This window comes from Equus przewalskii, chromosome 12 (genome assembly GCF_037783145.1).
Source record: "Equus przewalskii isolate Varuska chromosome 12, EquPr2, whole genome shotgun sequence".
Lineage (NCBI taxonomy): Eukaryota > Metazoa > Chordata > Mammalia > Perissodactyla > Equidae > Equus > Equus przewalskii.
This window is the reverse complement of record NC_091842.1, coordinates 30,832,431-30,853,784: the sequence shown is the minus strand read 5'-3', so window position 1 is coordinate 30,853,784 and position 21,354 is coordinate 30,832,431. Positions and strand designations below refer to the sequence as shown.

General features: G+C 49.5%; 1 protein-coding gene and 1 long non-coding RNA gene across 7 annotated transcripts in view; one reads left to right on the top strand and one right to left on the bottom strand.

Annotated features, from left to right (window-relative positions):
- Positions 1–21,354, bottom strand: part of PARN (poly(A)-specific ribonuclease) — a 242,621-nt gene that overhangs the window by 4,673 nt on the left and 216,594 nt on the right. For 2 of the 3 annotated variants that reach the window (XR_011524893.1, XR_011524894.1), the window contains one exon: positions 7,959–8,076. Coding sequence is in view for 1 of the 3 variants with exons in the window: in XM_070568471.1 (XP_070424572.1) it covers positions 8,066–8,076 (11 nt within the window). In the remaining 2 variants the exon portion in view is untranslated. Of the gene's footprint in view, positions 1–6,487; positions 8,077–21,354 lie in introns of those variants that run through there. The other variant, XM_070568471.1, reaches the window with a different exon arrangement.
- Positions 1,355–20,974, top strand: LOC103551168 (uncharacterized). Of its 4 annotated transcripts, none has more exons than XR_011524897.1 (6): positions 6,557–6,671; positions 9,267–9,395; positions 9,808–9,996; positions 15,222–15,465; positions 15,742–17,391; positions 20,797–20,974. It is a non-coding gene; the product is annotated as an uncharacterized lncRNA (long non-coding RNA). The 4 variants fall into 4 exon arrangements; XR_011524895.1 differs by having other exon boundaries at positions 18,004–20,974; XR_011524896.1 differs by lacking the exons at positions 15,742–17,391; positions 20,797–20,974 and adding an exon at positions 1,355–2,004 and having other exon boundaries at positions 5,855–6,671; positions 15,222–15,695.

Sequence of the window (21,354 nt, the reverse complement as noted above, 5' to 3'; positions counted from 1 at the left end):
ATGCTCTTGGCCTCAAAGGGTTCTTGGTTGTACCCAACATTATAATGAGCTCAAGTGATACGCAAGCTCTGAAGCTGCTTGGAAAATGGGGAAGTCAAGTTATTAAACATGGGAGGTGTTGGTGCTAATGTTTACTAATACACACCTAACGTGCTGAGACAGTTCAGACAGGAGGGGAGACTGTCGCCCCACAGTGTAAGCACCGGTTTCTGGAATCAGCCAGTCAGAACTCTGAGACTCTTTTGCTGTGTCACCCCAGGCAAGTGACTCAACCTCTCTGGGCCTCCATTTCCTCACACATGAAACCCACGTTTTGGAACAGAAGTTTGCCAAGTCTGATATGCACATCTACTCAATGAGTTTAAGTGGTACCTGGCTAAAGATGGAAATTATTCTCATAGGTATTTCTTTGTACAGCTTATCTCTATTTATGGCAAGCGGTTTGTTTTCGGTTTAGGGTAGGGATAGACAGGCCCTTTTTTATACCAATTTATGCAGGTAAAGATAGATGAGTTGCTGGAAAGAAAAGCATTAAGCAAATAATAATACAGGTGGCCTGAGGATGGGGCAGAAATCAAGATGCCAGTTTGCAAAGTTTCATAGGTCGGCTTACTTAAGAATTCTTGTTTGTCTTGGGATTTTTGCATCCACATAGTTGGCGTGGGGAGGAGATGGGTGGGTTGCTAATTCAAATCTCTGGAGGGCTCCACCATGACAGTCTGAGTGTCACAAGTCTTCCCTTCTCGGGGGGATGGGAGGGGGCCCACCTCTCTGCTCACCGACGCCAGGGAGACCCCTCAGACCTCCAGCCCTGCACCGACCCCTAGCTTTGACTTGTCTCATTTTAGGATCACGATGACCCAGTGCCCTCCTTCCTGGCCAGGGCACCTCTCTGGGCCTCAGTTTTCTCAGTGAAATGGGGAGAATAACAAACTCTGTCCCATAGCTGTGTGTGAAGATGGAGGGGTTAACAGGGCTCCATCGGGCGCTGATCCTTCACAAACAGCACCCACTCGGAGGGCAGTGGGCCCCAGCGGCGCTGGACACGCGGGGGGCGCTCCTTCCACAGGCCACCCTGCGCCACCCGGCACCAGCTCCCTGCCCACCCCCTGGGAGGGTGGCTTTGCAGGGAAACAGCAGGCAGCCAGCAGGGGCGGACTCTGGTTTCACTTTCTGCTGTGTCATGGAGTGGGGGGTGGCATCGGGGCCCAGCTGGCCAGCTGGGGCGGGCACCGAGAGGCCAGCAGACAGCTGCTGGCCCAGCTGCCAGAGCACAAGCCGCGCCCCCCTGCAGCCTGCCAGGGTGGGGGCTGGGTCCTCGGGTGCCCCTTAAGGGCCTCTCCTCCCGCACGGTGGGGAGAACCCCAGGCGAGAAAAGCCAGGAGCGGGTGAGATCGTTTCTTGAGCTGTGGGATCCCCCAAAAGCAACTTCTCAAGTCACGCAGCCTTGAAGTTCTGAGAAGTGCAGCTGTGGGTTCTGGATCAGGGTGCGCTGGCTGGACACCTGCTCCCTGCCTCCCTTCACTGGGCACATGGTGGGTGAGGGCCTACTGTGTGCTAAGCAGTGTGCCAGGTGCCGGAGGTACAGCAGGGAGCAGGACAGCCCCTGCCCTCATGGGGCTCCCAGTTAAGTCTGGGAGATGGACAAAAGAGCGAGCAAGAAAGAATCCCGCGTTATGGGGGAAATTCCAGCCTGAACGTCTGGTGCTAGCATCTCAGGGCAGGGGCGTGCCTGCGTATGCACGTATGTGTGTCAGCAACGTGTCACCTCCTGGGACACAACGGTAGGTTAAGAATACAGACCCAGGGGCCAGAGGTCCTGTGTTTGAATTTCCACTGACTGGTGCGTGACCTCAGGCAAGTGGTCTCTCCTCTTTGGGCCTCAGTTTCCCCGTTTGTAGGTGCAAGAATGAGAGTATTTACATGGTAGGGCTGCGGCGAGGATGAAATAAACGAGCGTCCGTAGAGAATGGAGGACAGCGCCTGGCATCGACCGTGTGCTGTGTAAGTCTTAGCTGTTCTCTGAGAATAATAAATGCGCGCTCTTGTAAGATGAAATGCGGCCGGCACGGCGGGCTGAGCACAGCGGGAGTGCTGTGGGGTCCATCCCCTCTGCCATGCGCTTGCCATGCTTTCTCAGGAGCCACAACCACCCCTCCGATGCCCTTACCATCTTGTTCAGATGAGGAAACTGAGGCTCAGGCAGATAAAGAGGCCTGTCCCAGGTCCCCAGCTGGAAAGGAGTTGGGCCACCATGCAGGGCCGGCTTTGCAGTGGTGGGCCCTGCACTTGGTTTAATGCTCTGCTGTTGTCTTAAATTCTCAATCATTTTGGAAACAGGAGCCCCGAGTTTTCATTTTGCAAATTATGGAGCCCGTCCTCCCCAGACCGGACTTAGTCCAAAGCCATCACTCTTAACGACTCCCATCCATATGTCATACAGCCGGCTCCAGAATTTTCCAGATCATCGACACAGGGCTTATGGAGGGACTGAAATCCTGGGAAGAATATGAAGCCTTTCTCCTGGGCTCAACTGCCCAAGTGCCTGTTTGTCTGTGGCCCCAGTGGAAGGCAGGCGGGGAGGGCAGGGCTGGGACTCATTCATTGCCGTGTCCCCAGGGCCTTGCTTGTATTAGCTGCTCAGTTAATAGTTGTGAAAACAGGTGAACGGGAGGCTGCTGTCTCTCAGAAACAAACCTACGTAAATGACCCCTTCCAGGAGAGCGGGTCGTCAGGGGTGCAGTGTACACTCTGGCCGGCCCAGCAGGCTTCCGGACAACCCCTGAAGGCGTGGAGACGCACGGCTCTCTTCCCCATGCCCCAAACCTGTGTGCCAACACCTTTAACCGATTACTGTTTAACAGGTTCTGGTGGGGAGCCCGGAGACAACAGAAATATTTAAAGACATGCGGGCCTGGATTCCTGAGTGCCTGGTGTTAAGAAAGATGCAGAGTTCAGCCAAAAGAATACGCAGGTTGTAGTTCTGGGCCAGTTCAAGTCCCAGCCCAGGGGCGGGGGCACAGTTTCTTGGACTGTTAAATGGTAGGGTTTGGGGGCCAGCCTGGTGGTGTAGTGGTTAAGTTTGAATGCTCCGCTTCAGCAGGTGGGGTTTCCCAATTCGGATCCTGGGTGTGGACCTACACAGCAGTCATCAAGCCGTGCTGTGGCAGCATCCTACATACAAAAAATAGAGAAAGATTGGCACAGATGTTAGCTCAGGGCCAATCTTCCTCACCAAAAAAAAAAAAAAAAAATGATAGGGTTTGGATTAAAGGTCCTTTTTCCTCTGAAATTAGAGTTCTTCTACATTCTCAAAGCTCCAAATGATAAATATGACTAAGAAGCAAAGAATCATCTCAAAGCCTTTAAAATATTTATAACAATAATAAACATTTGTATGTTTTTGCCTGCTGATTTCACAGGCTGTATCTCCATTGCTTCAGATAACCCTGTGAAGTAGGAATTACCCTCATTTTCTAACAACCATCATAACCACCAGCATATATTGAGTGCTGTATATGGACTAGGCACTTGACACACAGGAAGTCATTTTAGTTGCTCAAGTGACGTATGAGGCAGGCACTGTTATGAGCTACTGCCTACTTAAGAAACACGCCAAAGAGAGGAACTGACTTGTCTAAGGTCACACACCCGCCAGGTGATGAGTTGGGGTTCAAGCCTGGATCTTCCATCTCAGGGGTCAGCCAACTTTTTCTGGAAAGGGCCACATACTAAATATTTTAGGCGTTGCAGGCCGTGCAGTCTGTGTCACAGCTGTTCCACTCTGCTGTTGTAATAAGAAAGCATCCACAGATAATACGTAAAGGAATGGACATAGCTGTGTGTTCCAATAAAACTTTATTTACAAAAACAGGAAGTGGGCCAAGTTTGGCCCACAGGTTATGGTTTGTCCACCCTTGTGGCAGAGGCCCAAAGCTGCCTTCCAATTAGGAAGAACATGGCCCTGGCAGTGTGAGTCACCTGGGAGGTGACTGAGTTACATTTCAGAGCAGAGACCGCTGGCATGCAGGGAGAGAGTGGAGGCGAGAGAGGACATTTCCCAGAGGCAGGAGGCTGGAGCCCAGGGCTTCCTGGCAGGAGGGGTGGGGGAAGGCATGATTTTTTTTTTAAACAGTTTGCTTGAGATATAATTCACTTACCATACAATTCACCCCTTTAAAGTGCAGAGTTCATTGGCCTTGAGTATATTCACAGAGTTGTGCAACTGTCATTATAATCAATTTCAGAACATTTTCATCACCTCAAAAAGAAACCCTGTAACCTTTACAGCAGTCACCCACCCTAATCGTTCTGTCTCTGTAGATTTGCCTGTTCTGGATATTTCATATACAGTCACGTGTCGCTTAACGACAGGGATACGTTCTGAGAAATGTGTCATTAGGTGATGTCATCATTGTTCAAACATCACAGAGTATAGGTACACAAACCTAGATGGCACAGCCCACTACACACCTAGGCTCTATGGTACTGATCTTACAGGCCCACCATTGCATATGTGGTCTGTCATTGACCAAAACATCCTTATGTGGTGCATGACCGTAAATGGAATCATACAGGATGTGGTCCTTTGTGACTGGCTGGTTTTTTTCAAATCTCTTTATTGTTTTGTGTTTTTTTTGGTGAGGATGCTTTGCCCTGAGCTAGCATCTATTGCCAATCTTCCTCTATTTTGTATACGGGATGCTGCCACAGCATGGCTTGATGAGCAGTGTGTAGGTCCGTGCCCAGGATCTGTACCCACAAATCCTGGGCCACTGAAGCAGAGCGTGCAAACTTAACCACAATACCACCAGGGTCCCCTGGCTTTTTTCGCATAGCGTTATGTTCCCAAGGTTCATCCATATTGTAGCACGTGTCAGAACTTCACTTCTTTATATGGCCGAATAACACTCACGTTTTATTTATCCCTTTGTCACTTGATAGACATTTGGGTTGATGATATTTTGGGCTATTATAATAATGCAGCTATGAACATTCATGTGTGAGTTTTTGTGTGGCCGTCCATTTTCATTTCTCTTGAGTATATACCCAGGAGTGGAATTGCTGGGTCATAGGGCGACTCCATTTTAACATTTTGAGGAAGTGCCAGAGGCACGTTTTATACTGTGTTTTTCAGCTTTGTAGGATGGACTGAAAGTAGAGAAAATACTGTGAGGAGCACCCCGTAGCCATCATCCAGGCTCAGCGATGATCGCCCTTCTTCTGGGCTTGTTTCACCCCCTCCCCTTCTCCACCGTTGTTACCCACTGAGTAGTTTGAAGCCGCTTCAAACCCTGCCCGTCTTGTTCGCTTGGCTCAGAGGTCAACTTTTGCTTTTGTTCCAAGTCGTCTACACCCATATTCTTGGGCAGATGGAGTTTGGGGAGAATGGAGGAGTTGGGGCAGAGTCGAGAGTGGGTCAGTGTGGGGTGGGAAAGGAATAGCTCCTGAGTGATGCAGGACGGGCTGTGTAATTTACAAAATGAAAATACGGAGCCCTTTGTTCAGAAATTATCGAGAAGTGCAAGATGACGACAGCAGAGCAGTATACCAAACCTGGGCCCTGTGCACGGCCCAGGTCTCGTGCCCATGAGGCCCGGCCAAAGGGTGCCCTAGCAGCACGGATGTGTTGGACACAGGACTGTAGAGCCGTGGGCATCTGGGAGAGACAAGGACCCCTTACCCCCAATCCCTGGAAACGTTCCAAGGAAAGTTTGGGTCTCCCATGGCACTCGGGACAGGGTTCAAGCCCGTTTCATTTGAATCTCTAAAAATAAGATGACCCCAGCTGACATGTGGGTTGTAAGTACTTTTAAAAAATAGCCACTTGTCTTACTAAGCCTTCTTCCCTAAGAGCCTGCAGTTGTTTTATTTGGCCACACCATTTTGTCCTGGGCTCTGAGCGTGCTCGGGTGTCACAGCGAATGACAGGCTGCGGTCTGCAGAACAGAGGGCTGCTGGTTAGCAACCAACGCGCAGCAGGGATGCCCAGGAGAGGCAGGTGGCCCTGGCACATCTTGGCAACCAGTGTGGCACCCAGCCCCTCCCAGACAGAGCTCCACTAGCCTTCTCCAAGGATGGTCTCCACCAACCAGAGGAACCTTAGTTCCTGCGCTTATCTAGACTCTCCACCCAAGAATCCACCCAGAGACTCAGAGCCCACAGTGTGTTGGAATGGCACCCAAGGATGTACTTGCACTAACAGAACCTCGTCATGAAGGGGTGTGCAACTCGACTGGGAAGGACGGGCGGGGACTCAGTGAGGAAGGCACAGACGAGGATTTGCACTCCCCCCTGTTCTCCACGGGGTTCTCAATGAGTGAAGGAATGTTCATTCATTCATTCCGTTATTTGAATGCCTATGGTACACGACGGGGCTGTATGCCGGCCATGATCAATACAGTAACCGACGAGACAGACCCAGTTCCTACTCTTAAGGCCGGGAGAGGCAATCATAAACCAAACATGAACAACAAAACATTTTAAATTTGATTAAAATAATGTAATGATTGCTAAAAACAACCACAGCCACAGGTCTGAGTAAACCTGCTCGCAGCTTCCGGGTTTGTAGACAGCCAGCGTGGATCTCAAAGCAAAGCCCAATTTAGGACTGAGGTCGGTCTCAGCAGTGAGCTTAGAAGCAGCAAAGCCAGGAGAAGGCTCCAGAGGAGGTAGGTGGCTCTGCTTTTTCTCTTATTTTTCTGCCAGCACCTTCTACCCCACTTCCGGTAACAGACCTGACACCCAGTGGGCCTACGGCCAAAGATGGCCACTCACGGCCTCCATCCTGCTACAGTAATTGGTCCAGGTGGGGACACGTGACCCAATGTGGCCAATCGCAGCAGCCCACCACTGAGCCGGGCCACAGTGATTGGTCCAGTGTGGTCACGTGACCCAAGCGTGGCCAATCCAGGATGGTCCTTACTACAGCTGGGAAAAGGTTGCCGCTTTCTCCCTCAGCATCCAGAGCTGCTTGTGACCCCAGAGACCCCAGGCACAAAGGGCGGGGGAGATGAGAGATAGGGTGGAGGGAGGGGAGTAGGAGAGAGGTGCGCTGCCCTGTGACCCCACAGCCTTCCAGCCCTGCGTCCAAGAGCAGCCCAGCTTCTCCCTTTCTTCACCGTAGCTCCCCGAGTGAATTAAATCCCCATCTTGCCTCAGTCCGATCAACTCTGGTTTCTGCGCGGCCCAACACGTCCCAGTTTAGGGCGTGGGACTGTTTCCCTCTTCGTGGATTGTGTGAAACTAAAAGGGGTAGGTCAGCCTCAGAGCTCATTCTCCCCGGGCTGTGCCTCCAGCACTTGAGAATAAAAGCATCGTCAGACACATCTCCATCCCCCCATTAATTTCCCACTGAATCAGAGCTAAACACTTGCTCTTGGACTTCAGGTTCCACCCTATTCCTGCTTGCCTCCGTCTCCCCAACCTCACCCCGAAAACACCCCCTTCTCCTCTTTGCTGCGCTCTCCACCATGGGCGGAGCGTGCTGCTTGTCCCGGCCGCTGCTCCGATGCCCCCCATGTTATATTTGTAATGATTTTGTTTGACTGGTTTCCCCCATGAGTGGGGACCTTGAGCATGGGGACCCGGGCTTCCCCCATCTTCGTACCCCCGGGTGCTGGCGCGCAGCAGGGAGACAGCAAGCGTGGGAGGGCGGGAGGCAGGGAAGGATGGAGGAGGGGAGACAGGGGTGTTCATTCCTGTTTATTCTGGTCCAACCAGTGGTCCCTCGGAGGGTCAAGTTTATATTCGTTTCCTCTGCTGGAGACTCCCGCGTCAGGTAGACACAGAGCTGTTTCCCTCACTCCTTCAGGCCTCTACTCCAAAGTCACCTTCCCCCGGGAACTGCATTCTCCCAGTCCCCTTCTCGACCCCTGTCCCTCTTCCATGCTTTCTTGTCCTCTTTAGCACCCTCCACCACCATCGCTCCTTCTCTGTGGTCCATTTCTTTTACTTACTCTCTCTCTCACTGAAATGTCAGCTCCAGGTGGACAGGCATCTTTGTTTTCTTCTCTGCTGTCTGTATCCTCAGCACCTAGAACTGTGCTTGTCACCCGGTAGACGCTCAGTACCTATCTGTGGAATGAATGGATGAATGAATGAATGCTTTGTGTTCACCAAACCACAGTTCTAGCAAACTTGTTTCTTAAAGAACCTATGCGCTCCATGGATTTTCCAGGTGTTAGGAAAGTCAGGTGACGTGTGAGTTTCCCAGGGCCGCTGTAGCAAATTACTACACATTGAGTGGCTTAAAACAACAGGAATTTATTATTTCACAGTTCTGGAGGCTAGAAACCCAAAATCTGGCGGGGCTGCACTGACCCCAGGGGCTCCGGGGGAAAATCTGTTCCTTGCCTCTTCCAGCTTCCGGTGGCTCCATGACTTGTGGGCACATCACTCCAGTCTCTGCTTCTATCTTCACACGTTCTTCTTCTCCCTGTGTCTGTCTGTGCTTCTGTCTTAGAAGAAGGCATGTGATTGCTTTTACTGCTTATCCAGATAACCCAGGACAAACTCCTCTCCAGATCCCTAACTGGATCACCTCTTTTGTCATATAAGGTCATATTCACGGGTTCCAGGAACTGGAAGGTGGGCATACCTTTCTGTTTTTCACATCTCTTTTTTCACATTTCTCTTTCAATCCATCCAGCCCTTAGTGGTTATTTGCATAAAGACCAGAAAAGCAGATTCCCACCACTACTGCATTGGCCTCACAGATATTTAACAAAAAGAGTATTATTGTTGTATTATCTTGCTCGCATCCGAGTGTGGAAATGATTTTTCAAACACCATTTTATGTTTTTTATTTATCCTGATTTTTAAAAATAATACCGTGCTTATGGTAAATAAAAAATAGTACAGAAGAGAAAAATGTGGGAAATAAAGGAGCGCCTTTGCAATTTTTCTCGAACTCCAATTTCACTTTCTGAAAAGTAGCTACTGTATGCGGTTGGCATAATCGTCATAAATTTTCTAAGCATTTTCGAGTGCCTGCACTTTCTCTGCTCATAACGTTAAGAAAATCGGGTGTGCTCCCATATATCCTGAAGACACGACAGCCCTCAGACCCACCGCCTTCTTTTTAAAGCCTTGTAGCATGGCACCATACCCAACCTGTCCCTCACTGGCTGACGTTTCAGGTAACTCGAGGATTTTGCTGTTATAACATATATATTTTTTGGCATGTGTCCAAGTAGACTTACAGGATACATTCCTAGAAGTGGTCTTTCTCAGTGAGAGGATAGGTGCATTTTTAATTTCTACAGCGACTTCCCAGTGTTCTTCCAAAAGGTTGTATCATTCACACGCCCATCAACAGTGTACGTGCTGTTTCCAGCACCCTCGCCCAACCTGGCAAGGACGCGGTGTGTCAGGGGAAGCAAATCCTAAATGAGGTAAGTGGACTTTCCCTGTGGCCTGGGTAGGGGTGGACATGGCCTCCAAGGTTGTCCCTGTGGCTCTCTGAGGTGCTAAGCCGTCCAGAGCTCTCGTTAGTTTGGGTTTTATAAACAAAGACAGAGTTTGGGGAGGTGAGCCAGAACCGTGCAGCAAGAAGCGTTATGCAACTCAGTATTTATTTCTTTAGTGCAGTTAGAACTTAAATATGGTCAAAACATATTCTTCTTTTAATTTACACAAACAAATATGTTCCCAGGCTGACACCTCGGGTGCCAAGTTTCTAGGGGAAACGAAATTCTCCTCTGAGATTATAAACCACTAGAGAGAAGATGGAAATGGAAAAGCCACCGCGAGTCAGCTTCACACATCCAGAACTGGGCTGCTAAGAGCTGTCTCTTTCTGTCTTAGCTGCGGAGAAACCTGCCAGTAATTTCAGCAAATGAAACGTGGGCCGCAGAAAGGCCAGAGGATGGAAGATGCTCCGGTTTTGACAAAAGGAGGTCTGCTCAGCTTGGAATCCTCTCTCCTGTGAGTCAGGAGATGGAAAGCTATATCCAGAGGGGCTGATGAATTGAGAGAAAAAGAAACGAGGCCAGTGTGAGTCGCCTTTCAAGGGCTGTGCTAATATAAAACCAAACAACTTGAAATTGTTCCAAGAGGGGATTAAAGCAACATGTTATTTTGAGTGACTGCTTAATTTATTGAGCTGCGGCTAGATCTGTAATGAAATACAGCCCTTGCAACTGATAACCTCCCGCTGCAATTGAACTTCTGCAATTAAGGAATATTTTCCGAGAGTTTCTCTGGAACAGCTTAGAATTTTCAGTCTCTGTGGTGGGGTGCTTCTGAGCACTTGTTTTCCAGGCGAGCTTTTGGGTTTTTTTCCTTAAAGAATGACGGGCTGACGTTAATAAGGAAAATAAGCTGCAATTTACTGAATGCCTTGTGTGCACCAGATGCTTAATATACATTACCTCTAATCCTGACAACAGCCCAATGAAGTAATTTTTATTAGGCCCTGTTTTATAGACATGAGGCTCCTAGATGTTAGGTAATTTTCCAGAGTGGCATTGTCCAAGATGGTAGCTACTGGCCACTTGTGGCTATTTATGTGTAAATTAGTTAAAATTTTAAAAATCTAAATATTCGCTTCCTAGGTAGCACTAACAACTGGTTCAAGTGCCCTAGCTGTACATGGCCAGCGGCTAGCACATTGGACAGCACAGATACAGGCCATCTCGATGACTGTAGAAAGTTCTGTTGACGAGTGCTGTTCCACAGATCCCACAGGTAGAAATTGGCAGTGCCAGAGTTCAAAACCAAGCTAACGGGGTCCCAAGGCCACCTATTCTAGGATTACCCTCTCTTCCTTCTTCTGCTTTGGCTGAAAAGCAGGGACTAGCAGTGATTCTGATCCTGGCTGCACATTAAAATTACCTGGATGCTTTGAAAACAATATGATGTTAGGGTTCAGCCCCAGAGATCCTGACTTCATTGTGATGGTGGGGGTGGGGACAGGCATGAGGGTTTTTCTGATTCCCCATGTGACTCAGATGTGCAGCCGGAATCAAGAGCAGCTAGATGAGAGGATCCACACACAGGCTGGTGGAAGGAGCTGGTACATCTGCCATAGAATGTGGTCCCTTCAGTACCTACAATGGGGCTCCCTCCAGGGCCACTTCTGAACCTCCTCAACAGAGAGCTCAAGTTCATTTCTGAGGGGAAGACTTAAGCGCCTTGTCACATGCTTCCTGCTTGAAGGGAGACACGATGAGGAGCTCTGCCTTTAGAAACAGGCTTTGTCACACTGCCGTGGAAGAAAGGAGATGAGGAGGTAGGATCACAAAGGGAAAAACCTCCAGTCCCAAATCGAACTGGAAGCATCAGTGTGAACTCATGCTATGTTTTGCCTTACGAAATAAAGCATGTATCTCCTAGCTCCGTCCACTGAAAAGGTTAGAAATAATGAGCAGTTCATAGCATGAGCACCCCCAGCACCCAGATTATGGTCTCTAAACGCCACTTCTAACTAGGAATCAGGGCTCTTTGGAGATTCAGCGGATTCTGGGTCTGAGGCAGGAAATGTGCAAGACGAGCCTGAAACATCTTGTCACCCAGGTAGCATGGCAGCTGTCAAAGACTTCTGGGGTCATGTCAAAAAGGATGCAGGGGACAGCAGGAAGAGGCTCCCACGGGCCAAAGATGGGACAGTTTGAGCATCAAGAATAATAATTGCAGTGGACTGAAACATGTCATATACGTCCAAATCTATGAGTTCACACTGTCACTGAGAGAAACAAACCCATTGGTCATCTTTGGAGGATGTTGGGAAACCAACTCATTATTATTATTATTATTTTTTAAAGATTTTATTTTTTCCTTTTTCTCCCCAAAGCCCCCCAGTACGTAGTTGTATATTCTTCGTTGTGGGTCCTTCTAGTTGTAGCATGTGGGACGCTGCCTCAGCGTGGTTTGATGAGCAGTGCCATGTCCGTGCCCAGGATTTGAACCAACGAAACACTGGGCCGCCTGCAGCGGAGCGCACAGACTTAACCACTTGGCCACGGGGCCAGCCCCCCAACTCATTATTTTGAAAATTGTCAATTAAAGGGAGAGAATCAAGCATTTATCCTTTCTTGTATGAACCATACCTTACAGTAACCAAACGTTGAAAAGTAAAGTTTCTTTTTATGGAAGTATTCCAGCTAACAAACAAGGACAGAAGGATCGAATTAGTACGCCACCATTTTGCAACCCCTAATGGATATAGCCGGTGAGCATCAGTGGCTGCCGACATCACAAAGGGACAGCCAGACATCAAGTGCCTTCAAATGGAAATGCAAAACAGCCACTAGGAAGTAGTCAGACAAACACACACACACAAAACAAACGTGAATCTAAGTGAGCTTCTAGATCTTACTATTTACAAGAAATACAGGGGGGAAAGGGACATGTGTGACACTAATATGGGGCTGCAGTAAGCCAAATCCAGACTGTAGGACACTCTACAGAACAACCAGCCCAGAGTCTTCAAGTAAGAAAAAGCGAGGGAGGGGCCAGCCTGGTGGCATAGTGGCTAAGTTCGCTCATTCCACTTTGGAGGCCCAGGGTTTGCAGGTTCAGATCCTGGGCGCAGACCTAGCACTGCTCGCCAAACCATGCTGTGGTGGCATCCCACATAAAATAGAGGAAGAATGGCACAGATGTTAGCTCAGCAATGACCTTCCTCAAGCAGAAAGAGGAAGATTGGCAAGAGATGTTAGCTCAGGGCCAATCTTCCTCACAAAAAAAAAAAGAAAGAAAAAGAAAAAAGGAAGGAGAGAGAACTTATAGGTTGAGAGAGATGTAAGAGACATATCAACCAATTGCAATGGATGAACCGTATATGGATCCTGATTTTAACAAACTGTAAAGAAAACATTTATGAGGTAACCAGAGAAATTTAAACATTGACTAGATATATGCTGATGTTAAAGCATTACTGTTAGTTTTAGTAGGGGTGATGGTGGTGTAAAAAATTCCTCCCCCTGGGGCCAGCCCTGTGGCATAGTGGTTAATTTCCGTGCACTCTGCTTTGACCGCCCAGGTTCACAGGTTTGGATCCCAGGCGCAGACCTACACCACTCGTCAGCTGTGCTGTGGCGGTGACCCACGTACAATAGAGGAAGATTGGCACAGATGTTAGCTCAGGGCGAATCTTCCTCAAGCAAAATAAATAAATAAATAAAAATCCCCCCCTCCCTTTTTTTGGAGTCATACACTAAAATGCTTGCAAAAAAAATAATTGCTGCCTGGAATTTGCTTCTAAATATCTGCGATGAGGGAGGAGGGGTGGTGATAGATGGAACACGATTGGCCAAGAGTTGGTGATTGTTGAGGCTGGGGTTCATTGTACCGTATACTCTACTCTTGTGTGTGCTTAAAATTTTTCATAATAAAAATAAAGACCAGCCTTTTCCTTCCCTTCTCTGAAGGGTCTGGGGTTGGTCTGCCCACCCACTGCTGGCATCTCTGGGGCAAGCCTGGGTAGGAGGTTTCAGATACATCTCATTGCACACACACACACACACCCTCCTGTCTCCACGGCAACCAGTGAGGTGAGAAAGCAGCATCCAGAAGGCTCCTGTCCACATGAGGATCAGGCCAGGCTGCCAGTGTCATGCCAGGCCCACCATCGCTGCCCCCTTTGGGAAATTCCTAATCGAATCTTAGGAATAGATGGTCCCCTCACCACATGTGCCTCCTTGCACCCCTTCCCCATCCCTCTTGCCCTCCCTGTGAAACCCCAACTAGCAGAGGCCAGTTAGTGGCGAGAACAGGACCCTGAATCAGATTCAAGCCCAAATTCTAACTTTACCACTTAACGGCAAGACCTTCAGCCATCCTGAGCCTCAATTTTCTCCCGTGTAAAATGGGCATGATGTGACCTCTGCTAAGTCAATAAATCTTTATTACAGTGGCAAAAAGGACCTAGTGTCCACCTCGTGGAATAGACACTCGGAGGTAAAGGGCCATCTTAAGAGAGTGTGAGTGCTGTGATAAAGTACGTATCATAAAACTTGAGATGTAAGGGTGCTTAATCACATCCTAATTTTTTGAAAACTGGCAATAACTACTTAGGAGATGTCGTAACTCTCAATCATACTTCCTGTTAACCTGAACATCCACATTCTCCAACTGCCGAGGATCCAGCTGTGTCAAATGCACAGAATAATTTCCCTTAACTCAGTGCTCACATTTCCATGAGGGGAGTACTATTATTCCCATTTTACGGAGACGGCAGCGAGGCATGAAGAGGTGAGGGACCTTGCCTGAGGCTGCACTGTGGGTACATGGTCCTGGCCTCTGTATTTGGCCCTCTGCACTGAGTAAGCTTTGAAATGCCGGGGCATGGCCAGGAAATCAGAACTGCCAAGAGACCAACAGGCTCTCCAGGTCAAACTATTTTGCAAACTAGGAAACAGTGGCCCAGAGAGACCAAGTAACTTGTCTTGGGCCACACAGCGAATCAGCAGCTGAATCTGTGTCCCAGCTGCTTGGGGAGAAGGTGCAGGGAAGCCCCATGCGGTGAGGGAGCCTGGCTCTTCTGCCCCATTTAATCCTGTCCTAGAGTGAGGTGACCAGCCATCCTGGGGTTTCCTGGGACCGGGGACTTTGATGCTAAAACCAAGAAAGTTCTGGGCCAAGCAGGATGAGTTGGTCACGCTGTCTCATGATGAGGCGTCTTAATGGATGTTCTCCAGGACATCAGGCCCTGGGATGGAGCTGGCTGACGAGAACCATCAACAAGGCCCCAGAGAAGTGCTGAAGTTTCATGCCTGTGGTCCCCTGGAGGTACCGTCCACGTGTTATCTCAGCAGCCTCCGGAGTGGTCCATCGTCCCACATCCTTCCTTGTGCCTCTCTAGTCTGTTCTTCCCCCAGCAGCCAGCACGCCCTCTCTGAATTGCAAATTGAATTATCCCATGCCCCATTTTACAAAACCTAAATGGTTTCTCATTTTTCCAGTTGCTTTAGGACAAACTCTAAACTTTGCAGGCCCTGGAGGCCCCCTTGTTGGGCTTGCCCGGTTCAGCTGCCCAGCCTCCTCTTGAACCCACCCTACTGCTACGACATTCCACGCAGGACTGGGATAGCCAGAGACCTAATTATACCCCTCACGCACCCACATACCCTGTTCCTTCCACAGAATCGGCGCAATTGTAATCACATAGCTATTTGTATAACTAACTGATTATTAATATCTAGTCTCCCTTACCTTTGGCTGAACTGTCAGCTCACAGGGGCAAGGACCAATATGTGATGCTCATTTCTGTTTTACAGCCCCTGACTCAGCAGTGACACATGAATGATGCTCCATAAGTAGTCATCCCATGGACCAACCAATGCCACCGTCACCTCCGACCCGGCCTCCAGCCGAAATCACAGAAACCCTTTATAGCCACCCTGACACCCAGTTCCCATTTCAGACAGGCTGGTATCCATGATGTCACGTGATAGAAGATGATTCCAGAAAAAGACTGGTCAAGAGGCTCCTGGAGGGAGAGATGGCAGCCAGGATTGAGAGGTTTTTTTCTTTATTATACCTGTTCTGTCCACTATTTCTTGGCTCTGTTCACATTGCTGCTCTAGTACCAGCTCAGGGAAAAAACGAAACAAAACATGAGCCCCAGAATTTGAGACAAGATAGCTGGTTGGTTTCCTCTCTGCTTGTAATTTAATGCTGGAAATGTTCATGACTTGCCTTGGCCGCAAAGGTAATAATAAAAGTCTGCAGCCTGATTATTTGGCTACTAATTCCCTTCTTGGTGTTTTTCTTCCCCTTTCCTTAAATTACTTCCAGAGTTCGTCCAGATTTCTCGTTGCTAAGCTGTAAAGTTCCGGGCTTCGCAGCGCCCATGCTGATTGGCAGGGAGGCCCGGTCAGCTCCAATCAGAAGCAGGTCGCCGAAAGGAGCATCCACAACGCAGCTCGCCCCGGGGTTTTGGAATTTTCTCGCTGACGTTATGAACCGCAGAGGTCTTTGTCTAACTCTGCAAAACCTGTTCTCTTGATCTTGTCTGCCTCTCTCTGGAGCGCAGGCTGTTGGGGGACGCCAGAGGTCCTGGAATTTCCCCCGGAAGGATGGGGAGTCCCTGGCTCACCGGTTTGGGCTCAGCGACAGAGATGCCAGGGCCTGCTCGTGGTGGACCATAGCCAACAGCGTGACGCTCTGCCACAGGCCGGTGAGATGCCTCAGGCCCCCCAAAACTGACCTCTCCTCTCCCAGGCCATCTTCTAAGCTTGGTGACTGGAGGAGGCTGAGGCAAAGGGGATGCCACTGAAAGTGGGATGGTTGGGGTGGAGACCACGTTTGTAAAGGACGTTAAAACACACATGGATGGTAGGGGCACGGTGGAGGGCCATTCTGTGTTCCACCTCTAGAACCCCAATGCAAAGAACCACTATGAACTGAAACTTATTTTTTAGACCACTCTATTGAGGTACGACTGACTTACAAAAAGCTGTATGTATTTAGTGTCTACTACTTGATGAGTTTGACAATGAGTAGACACCCAGGAAACCATCACCACGATCTATGCCATAAACATAGCCATCACCTCCAGGAGTTTTCACCTGCCATCTTTATGATTTTTATTTTTGATGATAAGAACATTTCACATAAGATCTACCCTTTTAACCAAATGAGTATATGATGCAGTGTTGTTAATTATCATCACCATGCTGAGTGTTAGATCTCCAGCACTTATTCATCGGGTATAATTGAAACTTTGCACCCCTTGACCAATATCTCTGCCTTTCTCCCTCCTCCCAGCCCCTGGCAGTCCCCATTCTACTCTCTGCTTCTACGAGTGTGACTAGTTTAGATTCCTCATATAAATGGACTCATGTAGTATTTGTCCTTCTGTGACTGGCTTATTTCACTTAGCATCATGTCCTCCAGCTTCAGCCATGTGTCCACGGATGACACGATTTCCTTCTTTTCTAAGACTGAGTAGTATTTCATTGTGTGTATAAACCACATTTTCTTTATCCATTCATCCACCGATGGACACTTAGGTTGCTACCATGTCTTGGCTATTGTGCCAGAAATTGTACACACACATCTGCTCCCATCTCAAAACACCCATTGGACAGACTGAGAATGTGATGGGCGTCTGCTGGTTTTGCTGCTGCTGCTTCCCTCTTTCACTAACGGAGAAGGCCTGCCACAGGGCAAGTCATGTGACCCAGGCCTGGTCACAGTGATTGGCTCTGGGGTGGGCACATGAACAAGCTGGGCCAATCAGAATCTTCCTTGAGACTTTACTACCAGAACTATAGGAAAAGTCTCCCTTCCTGCCCCTGGATTTGCTGAGCTGGCGACCACAATGAACACACGTGGAAGGTGACTGAGGGAGATATGAAGTCCCTGCAACAAGGCTTGAGCCCCAGGTGCAGCCCAGCCTTAGGGGAAGTCAGATCCACTCCCTGGATTTTAGTTACAGGAACAGTAAGTGCTTTGTTTAAGCCAATTTGCCTGTGTGTCTGTTGCTTCTAACTGGCAGAGTGTAATACAGACATGCACTTTCTCGTTGCCGTGCGTGGCTCTGGGTTAGGCAATTTGCATATAGTCCCACACAGGGGCCTCCTTATCACCTGGTGTGGTATTCCACTTTGCAGATGGGGAAACTGAGGCTCAGAAGGGTGACTGCCCAGATAATACTGCCAGTGTGTGTTCAGGCATTCAAACCTGGGCCGTCTAATTGCTGGATTCCTTGGTGGCCCCTCAAATTCAACTTGTCCAAAACTGAATTCAAGAGCCTCCCCTCTAGGGTCCTTCCCTCCGGGGTCCCGCATCCTAGGGGTAGCCCCTCCCACAAACTAGTGGTGCTAACCAGAAACCAGGTGTCACCCCTGAGCCCTCCGCGCCCCTCACTCCCACATCCAAGCCTCACTAAGTCCTGCCTGTCGACCCCCTCCGCAGCCCCAGAAGCAGTTTACTTCTCTCCCTGTCCACCTCTCCACCCCTGCCCAGCTGCCCTCATCTCTCAAAACTTTGACCTTCGAGAACTGCCTGCCACCTGGTCCTCGCATGTCTATTCTTACCCCTCTACTCCGATAGGGCTCCCCTTGGCGACCAGAGGAGTTGTCTCAAAATGCCAAGCTGACCTCATTGCCTTGCTGGAGGATGCTGGGTGATGATCTGATGGAACACGTTTGCCTCCGGGGATGTTCTGAGAATCGTGCAACCCCTTGGTCCCACCCGATATTCAGGCACAAAGTCAGCAAGCCTGGGAGCTGGGGAGCACGCAGCTCCCTGCATCCGCAGCTGTCCCATCGTTTATTCCACAAAGAGTTTCTAGTGCCTCACAGGCACTGTCCCCTGTGCTGGGGCTCCAGAGGTGACCAACAGCAACCTGAGCGAAACTCACGGTGTGCTGGCCGCGGACCGGGTCCTGCACTCCGCGCTTCTCGCCCATCCACTCGCTTGCTCCTCCAGCAGCCCCACAAAGCAGTGACTGTTATTAATCCCATTTTATAGATGAGAAGGAAAAGGTCCCAGTTCTCATGAAGCTTATATGCTTGTGAGGGAGATCGACAAAAACAAGTTACACACACACATGCACACACACAGGCATGCACAGACGTGACATAATTCAGAAAGTGATGGACCAAGGGTGATTCTTGGACTCAGTCCAGAGGCTTCCAGATGCCTCCTTCTCAACTTGTAGCCTGTAACCTGTGCCAGGCCCAGGGCAAGAGTAGAAATGGAAAGCTACCTACTGTAGGTCTACAGATTTAAAAGTCATAAATCAGGTACAGGCACCCAGCCCCAAAGTTCAAGTTCTGTCCTGAGCCCCCCCAGACAGCTGCTCCTGAGCACCCCCTTAGGTTTAGGGGTGCACACACTGGGAAGCCAGTCTGCTCTCAGCAGGGCAGGTCTAGAGGAGACCCCTGAGCAGGCTTTGGAAACGGCCCAGTGCTGCTGGGGCAGGGAATCCTGGAGTCCCGGACTCTCTCCATCCCTACCTGTCCTCTGCCTTACCTCCCATACTGGGTTGGTGTCCCCCCAAAATCGATGTCCACACAGAACCTCGGAATGTGACCTTACTTGGAAATAGGGTCTTGGCAGATGTCGTGAAGATAAGATGAGGTCATTCGAGGTTAGCATGGGCCCTAAATCCAATGACTGGTGTCCTCGTAAGAAGAGAAGACACACGCAAGGAGAAGGCCATGTGAAGATGGTGGCAGCGATTGGAGCGATGCAGCTACAAGCCAAGGAACGCCAAGGATTACAGGAAGCCACAGAAGCTGGAAGAGGCCAGGAAGGATTGTCCCGTAGAGCCCTCGGAGGGAGCACAGCCCTGCTGACACCTTGGTCTGGACTTCTAGCCTCCAGAGCTGTGAGAGGCTAACTCTCTGTTGTTTTCTACACCAGGTTTGCGGTTGTTTGTCACGGCAGCCCCAGCAAACGACTGTACTTCCCTGGGCCCTCCCCACCCTGCCCTCCCCCACACCCAGTGTCAGGCTGCTGCAGGAAAAAACATCACAAGCAGGTGGTCACATTCCCCACCTCCTCACAATTCACCTGGCCAACGTCAGAGCCGGAACACTCTTACAGGCCATCTTTCCCAAGAAGATCAGCTCCACCTTTGCCCAGGGCAGCTCTGGGGACAGGCTCTGGCTCCAAGGGGTAGGCTGGGTCCCTGAAGCAGGACCTCAGGGGAGGCAGGCTCTGGGGAGCCCCTCTCCGCTGTCCACCCTGGCAGGCGCCCAGGGGAATGTGTGTCAACAGACTCTTGTGCTGCAACCACATGTGGTTTGCTGCTTAGCTTTCCACTGGGAAGCTTGGCTGTGTTTGTCACAATGGTTAGTGTTCGGTTACGTTTAACCAAGGCTGTGGAGGTAGGGACTTAGAGTGAGCTGTATATAATCTCTTGTGCACAAAGCCCACGGTAGAATTGCCTGACCTTCCCTCCCTTCCCAAATACACATGACAAAAAGTAAACTGAGAAAGAGGTCAGGTCTCTTTAGAAATCAGAGTGTTTGAACTCAATAGCAAAGAGCTGCTGTTTATTCTAAACTCCATGAAATGAGGTGACCTCTCATCACCAGGTAAGTCATTGGGACTATAGGCTTTTTGAATGCCAAAAGCCATTCATTCATCCACCCATCCACCCACCCACCCACTTATCCATCCATCACACACCCACCTATCCATCCATCCATCCATTTATCCACCATCCATCCATTCATCCACCCACCTATCCATCTATCCCATCCATCCGTCTATCCACCATCCATCCATCCATCTATCCACTATCCATCCATTCATCCACCAACGTATCCATCCTTCCATCCATCCATCCATCCACCATCCATCCATTCATCCACCAACCTATCCATCCATCCATCCATCCATCCATCCATCCATCAATCCTTCTGTCCATCTATCCATCCATCCAATATTTGATAAGTTCCCATTATAGTTACTGTAATGATATTAATAACAGTGGTTCCTATTCAGTGGCTACTTCCTAAGAGATAGGCTGTGTACTAAGCACTTTGCATGCATCATCTGTTTAATTCTGACAAACAATTCTATAAAACAGATGCCAACCCACCCAGTTCCCAGAGGGAAAAAGTGAGGCACAGAGAGTTTAGGTCACTGGCCTAAGACTTCAGAGCCTACTGTGGTAGATTAAATATGACCAGAAGTTCCTTGCTGTTCTCCTGCCAAGGGGTGGAGTCTATTTCTCCACTCCCCTAAATCTAGGCTGGTCTCATGACTTGCTTTGACTAATAGAATGTGCCAGAAGTAGTGTTGTGCAAGCTCCAAGCCCAGACCTCAAGGAGCCTGGCAGCTTCTGTCTTTGCTGACTTGGAATGCTGACCGGATGTTGGTCTCACCTAGTGGAAGATGAGAGGCCTCATGAAGGAGCACTGAGGCCACCCAGCCAACAGCCAGCTGCCACACATATGAGGAAAGCCATCTGGACCTTCCAGCTGAGTGCGCCCAGGCATGACCAGCAGAGGAAGCACTCAGCTAACCTATGAAGTCATGGAAAATAATAAATTGTTGTTTTAAGCCACTATGTTGTGGGTTTTGTTTTTTTTTTGTCACACAGCAAAGGCTAACTGAGACATGTTACAAGAGGCCAAGCCAGATTCTAAGCCAGGTCTCCTATTTCTAGACTCTGAGCCTGTCACAGCCAGAGACTGTGATCACAGAGCTGAAGAGAACACAGCCCCCGAGTGGGAGAACTCCGGGGGACAGACGCTCCAACGGAGACCCGGCTGGATCGTCCGTGTGAGGGCAGATGTGTCCCAGAGGGCGGGTTGCTGGGACCTTGACTTAGGTGTTTCACTCATACAGCAACCAGTTGCTGCACACCTACCGGGTGACAGTCACCATACGAGGTGTTGGCTGTGTGGTGGCAGGCAACAGACATGGTCTCTGATCTCAGGAAGC